Raw genomic sequence first — 20,176 nt, 5'->3', positions numbered from 1 at the left:
ATCACAACTCTAGTCTCAGAAGACCTGGCACACACTTCTGGCCTCTTGTGGGCACCTGATCTCATACGATGTGCATACGTAATATACATAATACATTTTAGAAAGAAAAAAAGAGCAATTTCTGGTTCATATTAGAAATCAGATAGTAGAACAGCTCCTATTCCTTTGTGTTAATTTCTTTTCCCCATGCCTTCCTGACCCCGCACTCATGGCACACAGCGCCTGAATAGGCAGAGGCTCATACACAGCTCCCAGGCTGTACAGGCTGGAGCTGACCTAGGACGCGGGTGACACTTCAGCTGGGTCTTTAACGTAGACGGCAACAGGGTATGGGATAAAAATTGACACCAGGTTTCATGCTTACAAAATGACTTCAAAGACCAAGTGTAGACTCAAAAAATACTAAAGGTCCCCCGCCTTTTCTATTCTTAACAAAGAAAATGAAGATTTGCAGGTAGAGAGTTGATGAGAATCGCACCTCAAAGTTCTGCTCCGTCAGGCTCCCACCTTTGCTCAGGCTTTCCATGATGGCCTTATTCCGCAAAATGTCCTCCTCGCTGAGGTGCTCTCTTCTTTTCCTTGATTCTAGAACAAGTCCATTCACCAGATAAAAGTCTGCCAAAAAGTTTCCTACTCTTTCCTAAAACAGAATCAAATATTCCAAAATGATAGTTTTAAAAAAGGTTGATCTCAGATTTTAATGTACCATGTAGGTGAAAATAAATATTGATATGTGAAGTCACCAAATTATTTTCATAAACTGAAAATACAATAATTAATTTCCAAACTACAAAGGGAAATTTAAAGTACAAAAGATGCATGCTAGTTAACCTGCAAATTAGGCAATCTAAACAGAAGTATATAAGGTATTCTCTCACTACCTACTCCCAAGTATCACAATGCAATCTGAGAACCTCACCAAATAGTCAAACAGAGCAACAAGGAGGGGTCAGGGGTATAACACTGTTCCCATTTTATAGACAGAAAAACAGAATAAAATTCCACAGTTCATGCTACACTGGACCCTCTCTGATCTCTGATTGGGTAAAATTTCAACTTACTGCAGCTCACTCCTTTAGAAAAAAAAAAACAAAAACAAAACACCAAGAGTAGCCTTGTTCACTAATAACGTGTAAAAAGTTCAAATTACAAACGTAGGCACAGAAACTCTAACGATAAAAAGGCAGCGAGAAGAGAACAAACAGTCTTACTAACCATTGAGGCTGGCCAGTACCTCCAACGCCCACACAGTCCCATGTAAATTATCGACTTGAATTTCCTTGACCCAGCTTCCCATTTCCACCTGTATCCAGGTTGCCTACTCCACCTTGCTGTGTCCTGGTACTCCAAATTATGTGTGCATCTCCAGTGTTTCTGCAGATCCTTAGAAGTCACCAGGAAGCCAAGCATTCTGTACCCGATTCTACCTACAAAATGGGAACCATGGCATACTGACTCCCTCCTTACCTGTCCAAGACTTAAGAAGGTCACCTAGCCGCTGCTCAAGAGCTTTTGGCTGCTTAGTGGTAACACTAGGTGGACAGTAGTTTCAATTTTTATCTTCTCTTGAAGTGATCCATCTAACGCTGCCCAGAAGAACAGAGTACAGACAAGTAAGACTTCAAAGCAAAAATGTACCGCAATGCTGGGCCCACAGCCTTGAGCCCTAAGTGCCACTTGTGCCAAATAGGCTTTGAGGGCTCAAGGGCATAACTTATGTGTGGCTGGGAGGTAGTTAACAGGTCTTGGGACCGTATAAAGAAGCAACACTTATCAAACAGAAACAGCCCTATCAGCTGGACAGTGGTAGTGCACGCCTTTAATCCCAGCACTTGGGAGGCAGGCTCTGTGAGTTCGAGGCCAGCCTGGTCCACAAACAGAGTTCAAGACGGCCAGGGCTACATACAAAACCTTGTCTCGAAAAACTGGGGAGGGAAAAAAACAAAACAAAAAACAGAACAAGAAACGATGCTATCAACAAAAACGTCAAGTATACACTGCTCCTGATCCAGCTACGACATCTACTGCTGCCTGTGCTGTGCAGGGCAAAGGCATGTGGGAAGGGAATGGACCTAGTCACCATCTGTCCCACGCTAAGGCTGCTGGAACACGTAGCATACTCACTAGGCAACATCCAAGCTGCTGAGGGTAGTAAGCAGCACTCTGTGAGGAGTAGAGGCCCCCACCACAGAGTCACAAAACAGCCAGTCCCAAAGCTCTTGACAGCACTGTGTTAAAGGGCATCAGTACAAAACACTACACGTATTTACAGATAACATATGTATTATGTGTGAGAACCACTAAAAGGGTCTGCAGGGGTTCTGGGATTCTAGAGCGCTCACTGGAGTCTTTTGGCTTCATTCATTCATCCTGGTATGGTCAATGAGCTGCTGTGGTGGAATTTTTAATACAACTACCACTGAGTTAACAGGCTCTGGAAAAGTACATTTTCCTCTGTAAACTGTGGGTCTCATCTGATCATTTGAGTCTTAACCGCAAACACTAAGAATTCTAGAGGAAAAAGCAATTCTACTTCAAAACTGCAACAGAAAAACCGTGACATCCTATCTACAGACTTCTCACTCTAGACAGTGCCAGCTTCCCCCCGACATCCAGCCTGCAACACACTCGACGCAGCTCAGACCTGCGAAGTCCCATCAGCACACAAGCTCCTCACAGTAGAAAAGCCCCTACACAGCCCTCTCCTGTTTCTCCCATACTCGCCCTTATCTTACCTCACTCAAATCCGACAGCCTCCATTTCTATCTCCTATGAGTTAGTTTTAAGTGAATACAAGGCTTGTTTTTGTTTTTCCAATGTAAAAATGTTATATTCAATAAAATGTAATTTTAAAAAATCACTAAATTTCATACCTTACCTGATATGGCTTTTATTGTTAAATTTATATTTATGCCATTAATTTATAAGCAAGTTTATTAAAATGTTTTATTCTCCATTTCATTCATTATTACATTGTGTAGTTAATATATATTGGTGTTTAAATACACAAACATAAATGCTTGTGTGTAGGCTTGCTATGAAATTCAGGTCAGTTTCAAAACTGAACACTTCTAGCTCAATATTGCATACAGGGCATGCCAGGTGAAAGTCTTAGCATATCTCTAGGTGATCTTAAATTGCCTCTTGTTGACAGATGTGATGGGAATTATGGAAACTTCCACTAAGATTTAAATTCGCCAGTCTTACAGATATGTAAGCTTAATTTGAGTAGATATAAGATACAAGAACTCTGAAGCAGAAGGAAAAAAACAGCAAAACAAATCCAAGGGCACATCTCTTCACAGGCACCAGAAAAAGAATGGAGCTATGTGCAAACTCCACTTGGGATAGATAAGGCAGACAACAAGAGTCCAAATGAACTGTATTTTTTTCCTCTCCAGGCTTTTCCAAGAATGCACACGAACTCTGTATGCACTGTAACTATATGGATTCATAACAAGAGAGGAAAGATCAACCCACCTAAAGACAATTTCTATATTTCCATCATTATTTTGGTAATATTAGATAACAATTTTTTTAAGTTCAAAAATATCTAGATTTTTACATACTGTTTTATCTTCCCGAAAAAGCCATCCAGTTTGGGCACGTGTGAAAGAAATAGATTTGGTTGATAAAGTTGCAGAATAAATATCACTGCTCATTAAAATATCAACTTCTTCTTCTGTTTCCATTTCTGATTCCTAGGTTGGGACAAAAATTAATATAAGAATCTGGGTTTTCTTTAAAGATACTACAAACTTCAAAAGACAAAAATACAGTTTCTAAATAATGTGAAAGTTTATTTATTCTAAAACTGGATGTTTACATTTCACATCTTTTGTATCTCAGAATCATGACTAATTATGAATCCTTAAAACCAAGGCAGAAAAAAATAAAAGCATTTTCATACTATTATATAAATAAATGTAATAAGATCACTGCTATTCATTACAGAACTACATGGCCTATAGAATAATTTTCTTTAACTTCTTTGAGAATTAAATAGAAAGAACTGAGACAAAAATTCCTATACAAAGGTTTTATTTTAAATGCAGATAAGTTAGCCTTCGGTTATTGCCAATTAAAAAAAAATCCATCACTGTTGCCTAGGTCTTAGCAATTTTTGAAAGGAACAAGGGAGCTGGCCACGGTGGCACATGCATTTTAAGCCAGCACTTGGGCGGCACAGGCAGGAAGATCTATGTGAATTCAAGGCCAGCCTGGTCTTCATATTGAGTACCCAGCCAGTCAAAGCTAACATGGTGGGACCCGATCTAAAAACATAATTAGGAGAACAAGGGGGAAAGGTGGGTTTTCCCACTATTTCTTATTAGAGAAGAAAGCATGAATATGAGCCATGACTCCCGAGAGTCGCACCAACAGCCTTGCTTTTGCTGTGTCTTCTTTTTTCTTTTAACGAATTCCTCCATACACGTGTTCATGCAGGATGTGGATGTGGGTGACGGGGAGGGACACATATATGCCATGATACTCACATGGAAATCAAAGGACTGCTGTATGTGGCTGGTTCCAGGGACTGACCTCAGACATGCAGACTGGCATAGCTGTTCTCTCTGCTTCTAGAACAGAGAACCCTGAGGTGCAGGGCTTGGAGACCAAGCAGACAGAGGTGTGTACGGAAAGTTCTCTCCCATAACACGCTAAGGTACTCTCATCTTAGAAGCTAAGGAATGGAGGCTGCCCAAGGGTTGGCAGTGGCTACAAGCAGATGGGCGCCTCCTGCTCTTCACACCTCACTTTCAACCTGTGTAACTGAGCCTATAGCACTCAGCAGCCTGGCACTTACACCAATGCATCCTCACCACCCTAAAAACAAAAGGTGCAAACCCCTGAAAATACTACAAATGCATAATGGTGAAAATAGATTCCTGGTTAACACAAATGGGGAACATAGTTTCCTAAAGAAATACTTCCGTTGCAGTAGGTTGAGAAAAATAATCAAATATTCCATTTTAAAAATTTTAATAGGTCAGCTTGGGTATGGAACACTGTTAAAATCCTATTTTTATGCTCAGACAATAGTCCTGGACATTTTAAGAAGGCTGCCAACCTGTGGTGTAAACGCTGCGTCAGGTAACAGATGACACAACTGAAAGAACCTCATCGCCTCAGGGAGACAGAAGAATAAAAAGAGGGAATGGAAGAGGCTGGGGCAGGAGGCAGGGAAGTTAAGCTTTGTTTGGTTTTGAACCATACAGCACGGCACGGCACGGCACGGCACGGCACGGCACGGCACGGCACGGCACGGCACGGCGACCTCAAGCTTGATGAGGAGCTGACAACAACCTTTAACTCTTAATCCTCCTGTCTCAAACCAGCCAATGCTGGGATCATGTGTGTCTTCTAACATGCCAATCTACGCGATCAGACTTAAGGTCTTGTGCTGTGAGCCAAGTACTCTTACCAACTAAGCTACACACCAGGCCTTGATTTGAGACACAGTAACAGCACAAAGGCAGGAGCACTTGTGTTTATGTATTTAAACAGCTGTTCTCGCAGAGGACCTGGGTTCCCTTCTCAACACCCACACAGCAGTTCACAGTCATCTGTAACTCCAGTTCCAGAGGATCCAACACCCGTGTCCAGACTATAAAGCAACCAAGGACACACGTGGGTACATAAATGTAGATGCAGACAAAACACCCACACATATTAAATAATAAAATACTTTAAATTAAAACAAAAAAGAACATAAATACAATAGTTACCTGGCGGGGGGGAAAAATAACACTAAGTAGGTGACCTTGGTATAAGGCTGCAAGGGCCTTGCAGGACCAGAGAACAGAAATGTCACAAACAAGAAAGGAAGTGGCACAGGTGGCTAGATGGAAATTGACCATGGGGTTATCTAAATCAGAAAGTCAAAAGCGGAAGGGAAGTGGCATAAAAGGAGCCAAAGCAGTTGCAATTTCACTCTTAAAGTGATATGGAACTTGTAAAATGTCTTAGGAAAAGGCCCATAAACTTATTTTCCAAATTCAATGTTGGACAAATTAAAAGCAGACAAAGAGAGCAAGGAAGATTACATATAAGGTTTTCACAATACTTCAAAGGGAGAGATACTGATACTCTAAATTCTAGAACAGCATGAACATAAGTGTTGACATGACATTAACAAAAGATATGAGCAGGCACGATCTCCAGTCAGAAATCATGGAATGTGGGAAAAGATGTCAAAAATAACTCCTGGATTTCTAAGATGATACCATTCTCTCAGAGAAAAACAAAACAAAGAAGTTTTGAGGAAAACAATGTTCTTAGAAAGTATGTATTTTGCCAGGTTCAGTGGTACACCCCTGTAATCCCAGCACTCAGGGAGGCAGAGGCAGGCAAATCTCTGTGAGTTCAAGACCAGCCTGGCCTACAAAAGCAAGGACAGCTAAGGATACACCGAGAAGCCCTGTCTTGCAAAACCAAATAAGTAAATAAACAATAAACTGTGTATCTTAATTTCTCCTATTTACCACAACAACCCTAGTACTATTATCACCCCTCAGATGAGTAACTGTAAAATCTTGTCATATAATTTCCCTGCCTCCAATTGCTCTCTAATTCATTTTGGGCCGTCACTATCACCTATAATCTATAAAACAGATACACTAACTCGCATACAGCACTTAGATTACAACCCTAACATTAAGGGTAAGCAGACTCCAGCGACTATCACTACACGCTGCTGCCCATCCGGCAACTCGTAGCCGCTATGGCATATGTAATAAGGAGAGGGCAGGTAAAGAAAGGCTTAGGTCCAGGCATGGTGGGACATGCCTTTAATCCCAAATGAAGGTAAAGTTAGCTTGTAGAAAGAAACACTCATGTTTGAAAGTGATGCCTAATTGATTGGCAGAAAAGGTGACAAATCAGAGAAAGATGTGACAGCATAAGATACGCCCAGCTCTCAGGAGAAGAGAGAGGAAAGGGAAGCTACTTACGAAGCAATTTTACAGAGAGAGGAGGCAGGGGTTTTTTTTGTTTTTGTTTTTGTTTTTTTTGTTTTTTTTTTTTACCAGGACAGTAATTGAAAGATGGGTTGCAGAGAGAAAACTCAGGTGAAGATAAAATGAGCCAGAAAATGAGAAGAAGAAGATTAGAGCAGGTTGCTGAGTTAGTTTGAGGCCAAGCAGAGCAAGTCCAGGCCAAGAGAGAAGCCAGATTAATTAAGTCAGCGGGGAGAGGAGTTTGAGCCAGAACAGCTGAGCTGAACCAGCCAGCCCAGGGCTCAGAAGGAAGCAGTTAGGGTGAGCTCTTTAAGCAAGCAGGAAGTCTCAGAGGCCTAGGTTAGATTGTACAGACGCTAGAAATTACCAGGACTGGGCCTAGATTAACAGAAGGAGGCAGTAAGCCTCCAGGAAAACAACTGAGCCAGGAGACTAAAAGTTACTTTTACACTCTGCCTCTCTTAGCTAGCAAGTTTTCACCCTAGCATGTGCCTCCCGAGTCTTTGTTCTAATATTGAACGTTTGGGATTTTAATTTTTTCTCACAACACAGAAGGGTCTCATTGTTAACACAGGCTCAAGACATGACAGCCAGTGAAAACTAGGAGAAGCCAGGGCCACCAGCCTTGGGAGCAACTGAACTCTATGAGAAGAAATGAAAGCTCTGAGAACTAACCATATCAATTATGCTTTTAAAAAGCAATTATACAGAGTTTGCTAAATAAATGCATATTTTCAACCCTTTAGGAAATATTAATAAGACATGCTTACCTCGTGGTGTATTCGCTGATAAACCTTTTGTTCATTGTCTAACACTACAAAAGACTCAGAGGGGGCAGCATCCCCATTAAAAATGAAGCTTAGATCCCCTCGTTGGCACTTCATGTCAGTAAAGTCTATGAGAGTTGTGTCAAGCCTGTAAAAGATGAACAGGTAAAAATTAACAGAATTTGATAAAACTTAAATTACGTAAGCTTCCTGTCTCTTAAACTCAAAGATGTTAAACAGCCCAACTCAGAATTTATAGATTAAAATTTTGAATTTAAAAATTTATTAAAAATAGTTATTTGAGCTTGATATGATGGCACACATATTTCATTTCAACATTTGGGAGGCAGAGGCAGCAGATGCCTGAGTTCAAGGACAGCCTGGTCTACAAAGTGAGTCTAGGACAGCCACAGCTACACAGAGAAAGCCTGCCTCAAAAAACAAAACCAAAAAAATAGTGCTTGAATACATACTCTATCATCCCTCTTCTGAGCACCTAGGTAACCTAGGAAAAGGTCGCCATGGCGACACTCCCTTCCTGCACCACTGCTGACCCCCGCAGGGAAGCAGAAAGGATCATATCACTAGCTCAGACAGTACTCATGGTGGGCACAGCAGCATGAGGGCCACACTCGACTCAGAGTGCCATTCTGATTTGTAACTCTATCCTACGAGTTTGCCCTTCAGCCTGAGCAACCATGTCTACCTACTGCAAACCTTTGGGCTTCTCCTTGGGCTTCCCAGATCCAGCCAAACACTGTCTTTTTAAACAATATTCCTACAGCCTGACAGCCTCATGGACTGTAACAATGAGGTTTAGTTATCCACCTGACATAATGCAGAACCAGGCGGGAAACAGTCTACATCAGGTAGGCCTTCAGAATGTCAGTGGGGCACTGTCCTGAGTGTGTTAATTGATGTGAGAAGACCCATCCTGACAGTGGGTGGCACCATTCCCTAGTTCTGTCCCACAGCTGTCTTAAGAGTAGATAATCATGGAGACATTTATTTCTCTCTGTTCTTGACTGTGATGTGATATGACTTGATGCATCAAGCGCCTGCCGCTGGGATTTCCCTGCAGTGATGGGCTGGTCCCTAGAATTATAAACTAATATAACTCTTTCCCTCCAAGGTTGTTGCCAGAGTATTTTTGTCTTAATAAACTTTTATTTATTTTTATTATTTTAAGGTGTGTGTGTGTGCATGTGCACATGAGTCCAAGTTCAGATGTCCCTGGAGCTTGAATTAGAAGTGACTGTGAAAACATTTGATGGGGGATTGAACTCTCTGGTATGTGTCCTTAAACACTGAGCTATCAATCCAGCCCCAGCCGGGATATTCTTATCATAGCGACAGAGACTAAGCAATGACAGAAATCAATCACTACCACACATTTATAGACCTGTAGATCTGCGCGTTTACTAATTCCACAAGTGACCAGGACCTGCCATGAATGAGGTGGTCTCGGACATTCCACAGATCACCACTTGACGTCAGGAAAATACTAGGATCAAAGAGTTTCCCACCACCCACGAGGTGTTCAGTCTTGCATAAGGCTTATATTGTAGGTTTCTACTCTAGGCTCACAAACCATCTGCTCCACACCGTCTTTAATCTCAGAAACTACTTGGCACAGCTGTCAAGAGAGGGTCATCACATTGGCAGAACGTCTCAGTAAGAGTTACATGAATTTCTAATGCAACTCTAAAAATTCATTATTTTGTTGACTTATCAAGTTTTATTTCAGACAAAGCAAGATGGATTGACTTTCTTGATTTCTTTACACAGGAAAACCCCAACTATGAGCCCTAGTTCATATGTGACATCAACAGTAACTAGGGTTATATATAATTTTACATCAAAACCAACAATTTTAAGCATGAAGACTGAACTATGAACAATGTCACCAAGACAACAGGGGTGAACTAAAGCAAAGAAGCAAGTATGGTCTCCATACGCATAGTATACACCACCAAGAAAAAAGTATGGGGGCGAGGAAGGTGCTCAGTGATTAAGAGCACTGGCTGCTCTTACAGAGACCCAGGTCCAAGTCTCAGCACCCACTGGCAGCTTGTAGCCATCTGTACTCTACTTTGAGGGACCTGGCACCTTCTTCTGGCCTCCACAAGTACACAGGCACATGAGTGGTACACAGGCACATTACACAGGTACAATATTCATATATGTAACTTTTAAAAATTAAGGCAGGTGTGGTGGCACACACCTTTAATCCCAGCACTTGTGAGGCAGAGGCATCTCTAAGTTCAAACTTAGTTGGTCTACAGAGCAAGTACCAGGACTGCCAAGGCTACACAGACAAACTCTGTCTTGGAAAAAAAAAGTGAGAGTGGGGCATGGTGGGGCACACCTTTAATCCCAGCACTCGGGAGCCATAGTGGATCTCTTTGAGTTCAAGGCCAGCCTGGTACAAACTGAGTCTAGGACAGGCTTGGAAAACTCTAAAAAAAAAAATAGATAAATAAATAAGTGAGTGTGGTCCCCACATGAACAGTACAAACAGTATAAAGAAGTGGAGTGCAGTCTCTGTGTACAGCACACATAGCATAAAGAAGAAAATACAGTCACCGTGTGCATGGTACACACACACCATCAACAAGCAAATAAGGTTACCACACGCACACATACAGACCGTAAGAAAATGAGTGCGCACAGTGCCAGGTGACGGTCATGCGTGCAGGTGGATCTCTGTGAGTTCTAGCCTGATCAACAGTCCCTACATGCCCTGTTGCCATATGTGTACACACATACCGTAAGTGAATGTGGTCCCCACGTGTATACACTCACACACGTGCATATGCACACGCACACACGTACACATGTACACCATGGCTGCAGCATGAAGTCGAAAGGTCTTAAGAGCTATAAACCGCGTACAGGGTGAAGCTTCTCCTGGTACCAGGTCTGCTCCCCAGAAGTCTGCCACCTAAACTGCTTAAGAAAACCTGTCACTGTGAGCACATATAGCCCAGGACGGAAGAGTTAGTAGTCATGTCAAGGGCTCACCTAATACCAAAAGGGAATCTTACACAGCTGGAAGATCAGGCTCCAAGCTTCAGCCACTTGGGACTCCTAGACTACACTACATGAAATTAGCACAGACAGTCCTTTGTCTCCATTTCTATCCCTACCACCCTGAGAATTGTAATGGGCTTCCAGGACGGGAATGAGAGAAAAAGAGATATACAGAAAAAAAGGAAAAAAAGGCAGAGACGTGGGGACATCTGCAATCCTAGCAGGTGCCAGCACAATGGTTATGAGCCTAAGGCTTCAGTTACAAAGAACTTAGATCCAACAATATGTACCATTAGTCAAAAACCTCTTCAATTAAACTCATGTTGTCAATTTTAATTCTATATGTGTTTGTATAATTACAACTGAAGGAGGAAAGTATGTATCTATTCATCCTCTGCAATGCCCCAGACACAACAGTGGACTATGCACACAGTTCAGAGTAATACAGGCGGTCACAGTGCATGCTCATGTCTAACTAACCTAGACCAGCAGAACCCAGACTCAAGGAACATGGAGGTGCCCAGGTAACTTAATACATTACAGCCTAGAATTCCTAAATTCCTAAACTCAAGTGGTCCTTCTGCCTTAGCCCCCAAGTAGCTGGAACTACAGGCAAAAACATCACTGTGCCTGATGGGCCTAAATATTTAAATTTTGCTGTGTAATTAGACAAGAAAAAAAAAAGAGCTTTATACAATCCAAAACTTCGAATCCAAAGTATTCTGATGAAAGCCTAAAAAAATGTTTCATGCCAGACATGCAAAATGCAACCCTTCCCTTAACACAAGGCAAAGTTTGTAGTGACAGTCTCAGTGAGCTGTCAAGGGTATTTTCTTTCTGTGACTGTCTCTCTGCCCACCCCCATCCCCCAAGATATAGCTCAGGATGGCCCCCTCTTCCCTCAACTTCCCAGGTGCTGAAATTATAAATGTACATCATGGTCATCTTAAATAACACCTTAATTATCAATACTAGTGAAAATGCTTATCAGTACTTTTTAAACTTTTTACCTTACATGTATGACTGTTATCCCTGAATTTGTATACATACGTGCACCAAATGCATGCAGTACCTACAAAGGCCATAAGAGGACGACATTGGATACACTGGAACTGAAGTTACATATGGTTTTGAGTTGCTATGTAAGTGCTCACAACCAAACCCAGGTCCTCTGAATTGCTGAATCATTTCTCAGCATCCCCTCCTCCGAGCCAAATTTGTTTAACTATGTAGTCCAGGCTAGTCTAGAATGCAACACAAGCCCCAGGCTGACCTGGATGCTCCTCCCAAATGCTAGGACTACAAGGACATCTGCTTACTTTATTACAGTGTTGCTCACTCTCTCCTTTTTCTACTCAAGTATTAATTCTTCTTTGATCATATTTCCAGTGATTACTAGGCTCATACAAGATGATAAAACATTCTATAGATTCCTCTGCAATATGTATAATTTAGCTTCCTCTGGGGTTCTCCTTAAAGAGACTGTCTTAAGATCCTTACAAATGCAATTTCATTAGATGTTAATTCCCCTTTTAAAATGGAATCTTATAATCTAGAAAAAAAACAAAAACAAAAAACAAAAACTTTGCTCTGCACCCCGCTACCCAGCCTCTGCACTATTCTGGTGCCATTTCTTCTTCAGCCTGAGGCTGGAGGAAGTCCCATGGCCAAGACCTCCCTCAATTGCTTCCTCTCACCCTTCAACTTCTGCTACCATCCTCCTGTCAGACTGTCTTGTGCCCCCAACATAGCATTTTCACAGATACTTGGTAATGTGCACCCCATCAATACAATTTTTGCACCCCTACTACCCCCACACACAGCGCTGGTGATCACATTTGGGATTTCACAAACACAGGGCAAGTGTTCAGCCCTCACACCATTTACTGTTAAACACGTAAATGTAAATTTTTTTCAAGACAGAGTTTCTCTGTGTAGCCTTGGCTGTCCTAGACTCACTTTGTAGCTGCAACCGGCTATGTAAAGCAATTTTTTAAATTAGTCGTTTTGCATGGAAAAAAAAAAAAACAAGCACAACTAAAACATAAAATAACCATTTAAAAATCACTCAATTTCTCTGAGCTTTCTCACCTACATATTCAAGTGTATATAAAAAAAAATTCTTTCTCAAGCTAGGCACAGTGACGCATGCCTGTAATCCCCACACGTTGGGAGGCAGAGGCAGGTGGATCTCTGTGAATTAGAGGCCAGCCTGGTCTACATAGAGAGTCCAGAACAGTCAAGGCTACACAGAGAAACCTTATTTTAGAAAACAAACAAACAAAAAGTAAAAAATGTTTAAAACTAAAAATCCCTCAAAACATTTAATTCAAAGCATCTAAATAATCTAAAGATATACAGGGAAAGATATGTAAGGCTCTCTATGACACACTTCATAAACATATCCACGTACTATGTATAGATATGCAAATTGGAATACTTATTAGTATTAATATAAAATTTAAATTTTTGCTACATTCGTAATCTAAAAATATAAGCAATGACAAAAGTAAAATTTTAGAATAAAATACTTTTACTTCTCAAAAACTTAACAATCATAACTATGAAAGGAAAAGAAGAAAATTAAAATTATCCTTAACATGTTGGCTGAAATGTAAAGGTGACTGAAGACGTGAGTGGAGCCTTGGATATATGGACAGAAAACCAGGAAATGGAAGGGTCTGGAAGATATGGGGAAAAGCTCAGGTGTAGGTGGGTCCTTCTTAGGTGTCCTTATTTCTAAATAAATCCAAGACTGTGGTACGAACAGCCCTCCCTGATGGGAGTCCGCTTGGATGACAAGCTCATCTTAACAGGGTTTGGATGGCTTTGGTTCCTTATCTGTACTAGGTCTTGCATGCGCACAATATCTGAATGTGTTACAGTACTTTAAGCTACTAAACACAAGTAAACTATGACTACCAGAAAAGCTGCCTTCCAGATGTTAACTTGCTTTTACTCAGAACACAAAGCACATCACCTCACCTGATGTTGATACCTTGCTTGTATATTTTACAGGCATCAGAAGGCAGAATTCGGGAAAGCAAAGGCACTGTAATTTTAGAAACAAAAGGTTAAAAAGTAAGTGAAGTTTAAGACATTTAAAAAAAATGTTTAAAGCAACACCACAAACGTTTTACCACACTGTTGATTATGTCTCTAAGATAGAATCTCCCGCTCAGCCTCACCCAGCTGCAGTGACAACACTTCACTACGGCCTCGACCCACCCACTCCTGACAGGAGCAGAACCAAGGCCCTCAGGCTGCTACCGTGATACTACAAATGAGGAAACGCTACTCTGAAGTCACTAAACACTCTTTAATAGTACACAAGCAATCCTGGGTCCTACCTAATAGATCCATAAATATCATTTGGAAAAATAGTAGAAAAAGTAACATATTAAGGAACATCTTTGAAATGAGGCAGATGTATTTAAGTCTGAGTCCTAAATATGCAGCCTTGTTATTTAAGCTCACCATGCCTCAGTTTCCAGTTTCAAAATCTGTACAAGAGAATTCACACCATTGGCCCACCCACTTCTATCCTCCTAGGCATGTACACATGTCGAGGTCTGAGTTTGATGGTGTCTTGCTTTATCGAACACCTTATGTTTTTGAGACACGGTCTCTCAATGAACTGGGAGCTCATTAATTTGGCTAGAAGCACAAGTCCTGGGCCCTGCCTCTCTGCACAGGATTACAGGCATGCACTGTTGCAGCCATTTTACTTGAGTGTGAAGGATCAGAACTCAGGTCCTCACACTTGAACAACAAGCACTTTACCAGCTCCTGAGTGATGAAGTGAGGCAAGTGTGCACACCCCAAGTGCAGCTTGCACTGAAGGGAATGGAGAGCTCCACATTAAGTTCTATTTATCAATCTTCTATGGCCTCCAAACCATAAAACGTCTATTATTTTTCTACTACTACTGAACAGTTTTTAGTAAGATCTAGAAAGACCTATTTATGGAATATGTATGCCATGCAGTGGTGGTGTAGGCCTTTAATGTCGGCACTCGGGAGGCAGAGGCAAGAGGACCTCTGAGTTCGAGGACAGCCTGGTCTACAGCGTGAGTTCCAGCACAGCCAAGGCTACACAGAGAAACCCTGTCTCGAAAAGGCAAAACAAGCAAACAAACAAACACTCAAAATTGTTTTTCAGTTCTTCAGTTAGCTTTTTAGAAAGGTCCAGGTCATTTTCTGGAAGTGGTGTGTACACTAAGGACTGAGGTTCCCATTGCTATGACAAATAAGGGGATGCAAAATAACAAGGCCAAAACTAAACCCTTTATAAATAACAAGTTCTGCGCTAAGACAGCGGCTATAAAGTACATAAGGGGTAAAATGACTGAATGGGGTTAAAATACAATGAATTTTAGGCAAATTCTCAGAAATTATAGAACTATGCTTTAAACTTTCTTAAGTTGAGTGCTCCAATAATCCCATAATTTTACACTTTTTAAATTACAGCTTTATTTTACTTTTAATGGTGTGTGTGTGTGTGTGTGTGTGTGTGTGTGTGTGTGTGTGTGTAGCCTGAGTGTCTGTGTGTACATCATGTGCACACTGCATCCACAGAGACCTGAAGAGAGCGCTGGACCTCCTGGAGTTACAGGTAGTTTGTGAGCCGCCTGACCCAGGTGCAGGGAGCTGAGCCTGAGTCCTCTGTAAGGGTAGAAGTGCTCCTCACCATTGGGCCCCAGTACTCTCAAAAAGGGTCTCACTGTCAGCAAGAATGGCCTGACTTAGCATGGCTTTGAGCCTGTGCCTACACTTCTGCCTCTATAGGCCTGGAATTGCATGGTAAGATACAGGACTCAATTACTGTAGTTTTCAACCTTAAGTATTTTTAGGTTGTTTTATATCTTAAAAACTAGAATTTTGAGAGCTGCTTCTCTAGCTAAGAATGGAAGATTACATGAAGGTTTTACAGTGATTACGCTAAACACAATGAACATAACTTTTCTCCAAACAGGTTATCAAATGTGTCATGCTAATATTTCTGTAATTTCACATTTTATAGTAAAATCACAGCATATACTTACCCCAGCTTTGAAAATCCCAGTGAAGTTCTAGGTAAAAGTCACCTAACTAAGGAATAAAATAAGGAAAATTACTAAATGTGCTTTAGTTATAATTTCTGATATTTAACAATTTTGTCCCCCCCAAAAAAATCCTACCTGAATATCATTTAAGATCTAAAGATAAGTGAAGTGGAGAATTTAAGAAATTACCCTTATTACTTATGTTTCGAGTTTTAAAAAGAACACAACTATCAAAATATCTTCTTTTGAACACCAACATCAATCAGGAAGATGTGGCCACCAGCGTGACTCCACAGTGCACCTCCACAGTGCACCTCTTCTAGAGTACCTGTGTAGTGTACCCACCAACCATGACTCTACAGTGCACCTCTTCTAGAGTACCTGTGTAGTGTACCCACCAACCCTGACTCCACAGTGCACCTCTTCTAGAGTACCTGTGTAGTGTACCCACCAACCCTGACTCCACAGTGCACCTCTTCTAGAGTACCTGTGTAGTGTACCCACCAACCGTGACTCCACAGTGCACTTCTTCTAGAGTACCTGTGTAGTGTACCCACCAACCCTGACTCCACAGTGCACCTCTTCTAGAGTACCTGTGTAGTGTACCCACCAACCCTGACTCCACAGTGCACTTCTTCTAGAGTACCTGTGTAGTGTACCCACCAACCCTGACTCCACAGTGCACCTCTTCTAGAGTACCTGTGTAGTGTACCCACCAACCATGACTCTACAGTGCACCTCTTCTAGAGTACCTGTGTAGTGTACCCACCAACCCTGACTCCACAGTGCACCTCTTCTAGAGTACCTGTGTAGTGTACCCACCAACCGTGACTCCACAGTGCACTTCTTCTAGAGTACCTGTGTAGTGTACCCACCAACCCTGACTCCACAGTGCACCTCTTCTAGAGTACCTGTGTAGTGTACCCACCAACCCTGACTCCACAGTGCACTTCTTCTAGAGTACCTGTGTAGTGTACCCACCAACCCTGACTCCACAGTGCACCTCTTCTAGAGTACCTGTGTAGTGTACCCACCAACCCTGACTCCACAGTGCACCTCTTCTAGAGTACCTGTGTAGTGTACCCACCAACCCTGACTCCACAGTGCACCTCTTCTAGAGTACCTGTGTAGTATATCCCCAGCTCAAAGATGTTTCTACTAAAACTCAAAAATTATAACCTCTTATTTTTTATTTCAATTACTTAATTTAAAAATAACTTTTACCATTTACTGATCCTTAAGTGCTGAGAATTTAACTTCATTTTAAAGGACTGCTTAAGGGGCTGGAAGAGAGGCTCAGAGCTAAAAGCACCTGCTGCTCTTGCAAAAGGCCAAGTTTGGTTCCCAGAATCCATGCTGAATAGCTCACAACTGCCAATAATTCCATCTCCAATGCCTTCTGGCCTCCTTGGGCACCCAAACTACCTAGACAGACAGACAGACAGACACAGACAGACAGACAGACACACACCACACACACACACACCACACACACACACTTTTCAATGCTTTTTAAACTGCACTAATAATTACTGTGTTAGTAAAGAATCAGCAAAAAAGCCGCCAACTCACCTCTTTCAGGGCTTTTAATAACCGAGGTCGCTTCTCTCCAACACTCTCCCTGGACTGCTGCTTGAGTTTCCTTAGAAGAGCTGTAACTGGAGTTTAAGGGAAACAACTGGTTAGAAATTCTCTTTCTTTTTTGTTTCTAATAACTGTTCAGTTTTTAAAGTGAATTTCATTGGCTTTTTAAGTTTTTCAAAATTTGTATTGTTGGGGGTGTGTGGGTGTGTATGAGTATAAAATTTGTGTGAAGATGTCCTAGGCAATTCTATGGCCATGGTTTGCTCCTTCCACCTTTATGAGCTGTAGGGTGGCAACTGCCTTTATCACTAAGTTGTCCTGCTGATCCTCCCCCACCCCACGCCCACTCCTTCTCATAATAAGAGATAAAATTTGTTAAATTTTAGCCAGGCACAGGGGCATATGCCTGTAATCCCAGCACACAGGAAGGCAGAGGCAGATGGATCTCTGTGAGTGAGGCCAGCTGGTCTACTACACAGAAAGACTGAAAAAAAAAAAAAAAAGAAAGAAAGAAAGAAAGAAAGAAAAGTTAAAATTTAAAAACTCAGGGTAGTAATCAAAGTCCACAATTCAAAAAAAATTTTAAGTTTTACTTTTGTATATGTGAGTGTGTGTGTGTGTGTGTGAGAGAGAGAGAGAGAGAGAGAGAGAGAGAGAGAGAGAGAGAGTGTGTGTGTGTGTGTGTGTGTGTGTACACAAAGAAGAGACTAGAAGTATTAGATGCCCTAGAACATAACAGGGATATGTGCATCATTTGCTCCATCAGGATAATTAATTCTTCGAAATGTGCTAGTTGTTACTAATTAACAATTGGATCACTATGAAAATGTGTCACAAACCTTCTCTCTTTATAAAAAAAAAAAAAAAAAAAAAAAGAGGCTTAAATGAAGAAGACTGCCCGGTCTAGACAGACAGCCAATTGACAGACTCTTGTGTACCAACAGACAGTGCCCAACAGAATTCTACAAACTTTCATAAACCCACACAAACTATATACAACCCCCACAGACCAAAGATAGCCTGTGTGCACAAAATGCCACAGCTGTCTGTATAAGGAAAAGCTGAGAATTGTGGGAGAAAGGTAATTAAAGTTGTGTCCACTTCCCCCATATGTGCTTAGGCCATCACTGTTCATCAGGTAAACACTTTAAGCAGAAAACCAATATAACTTTTAAATCTTACATTGAAATGAAGTAGTCCCTGAGAAGTATTTGGCACTATCTTTTTTTCTTCTTCTTCTCTTCCCTTTCTTATTTTATTGTATTTTATTTTTTGGAAACCAGGTCTCCTGTAGCTGGGCTGGCATAGAACTCCCTATGTAACAGACGATCCTCCTGCCTCCACCGCTCCAGTGCTCCCTATGTAACAGACGATCCTCCTGCCTCCACCGCTCCAGTGCTCCCTATGTAACAGACGATCCTCCTGCCTCCACCGCTCCAGTGCTCCCTATGTAACAGACGATCCTCCTGCCTCCACCGCTCCAGTGCTCCCTATGTAACAGACGATCCTCCTGCCTCCACCGCTCTAGTGCTCCCGCTCCAGTGCTCCCTCAAGTGCCTGGTTTTACACAATGCTAGAGATCAAACTCAGCAGTTACACATATGTTGGGGCATGGCCTGGTGCTTTATATTAATTGCTAATTATCCCTCCTCCCTTCCCCCGACAATGATGTTTGTTTGCTGTCCTGTAAGAGCAGACTCTTCATTGGCGGATTAAAAGGCCTCACCCTGGGCAGGGGTAGGTGTGGCCAAAGTTCCTGGGCTTTGAAGATGAGAAGGATCTTGGGATTTTACTAGCTTGGTGGTGCACGCCTGTAATCCCAGTACTCAGGGAGGCAGAGGCAGGCAGAGCTCTGTGGGTTTCAGGCCACCTGGTCTACAAAGCGAGTTCAGGACAGCCAAGTCTAACAGAGAAATCCTGTCTTGAAAAACCAAAAAATAAAAGAAGGACAGGTTTCGGAGGAGAAAAGAAGGAAAGAGCAGCGATGGGTTAGCTGAGAGGAGTCACGGCCAGATCGGCGTGGATGAAGGGGTGCGGCTGAGAACAAGCACGTCCTTTTGGGAATTATGGAGGTACCCAGACAGAAATGATCACAGAGGTGGTGAGAAGCCCAAGCCTACTCTGTTTTGAATCAAGCCGTTAGACTAGTTGGAAAATCTGCAGACAAGGGGCAACAAATCAGCAACTGCCCCAACATCTGGCCTGGGGCTACACTAGGTATGACTGACTGTTCCTTCTCCTTTGCTGACTGTGCAAATGGGTTACATAACACCACCATAACAACTGTAAGCCTAACAATAAACACTGTTAAGCCATATTTTAAAATAGCAGCAGCATGACTATGTGTATTCTACCAGCTGAGCTACACACTGGTCCTGACTACTCACTGTACAGACAGAACGTTAGAGAAATTAGCAGGAAGTAAACAAGAAGACAAGATCACAAAACTTTTGCTAATAGTTTATATTAAATTTCTCATTTATCAAAAAAAAAATAACTTTATGTCATAGAAAATTTCTAGCAAGCACAGCTAAATAAAGGCTTAAAAGCCGTCTCCTTAAACACTATCACAATGGCAGCTTCACACTGCATTCCTAAGTACATAGCATTGGTTCAACTAAGTCTCCTTTAAGATTTGGATTTGGCAGGGTCTGACATGTATTGGATTTGGCAGGGTCTGACATGTATCCAAGCTGGCCTGGAGCTCACAGCCTCCTGTCTCTACTTCAAGTGCTGGAATTATTAAGAATTAAATATTTCTCTTATGTAACAGGCTGTAGTGGGGTATA

At 41.8% G+C, this 20,176-nt stretch overlaps 1 protein-coding gene across 4 annotated transcripts in view; it reads right to left on the bottom strand.

The window, feature by feature from the left end:
- ANKRD13C (ankyrin repeat domain 13C) overlaps positions 1-20,176 on the bottom strand; it is a 55,838-nt gene that overhangs the window by 12,281 nt on the left and 23,381 nt on the right. For 2 of the 4 annotated variants that reach the window (XM_084757061.1, XM_084757058.1), the window contains exons 4-10: positions 17,376-17,461; positions 15,804-15,849; positions 13,745-13,811; positions 7,730-7,874; positions 4,497-4,580; positions 3,570-3,701; positions 479-640 (exon numbers count right to left, since the gene is read on the bottom strand). In XM_084757061.1, coding sequence (XP_084613187.1) covers positions 479-640; positions 3,570-3,701; positions 4,497-4,580; positions 7,730-7,874; positions 13,745-13,811; positions 15,804-15,849; positions 17,376-17,461 — 722 coding nt within the window. The remainder of the gene's footprint in view (positions 1-478; positions 641-3,569; positions 3,702-4,496; positions 4,581-7,729; positions 7,875-13,744; positions 13,812-15,803; positions 15,850-17,375; positions 17,462-20,176) is intronic. The other 2 variants (XM_084757059.1, XM_084757060.1) reach the window with 2 other exon arrangements.

Source organism: Acomys minous, assembly GCF_964271855.1.
Source record: "Acomys minous genome assembly, chromosome: 14".
Lineage (NCBI taxonomy): Eukaryota > Metazoa > Chordata > Mammalia > Rodentia > Muridae > Acomys > Acomys minous.
This window is presented reverse-complemented; position numbering and strand designations above follow the sequence as displayed.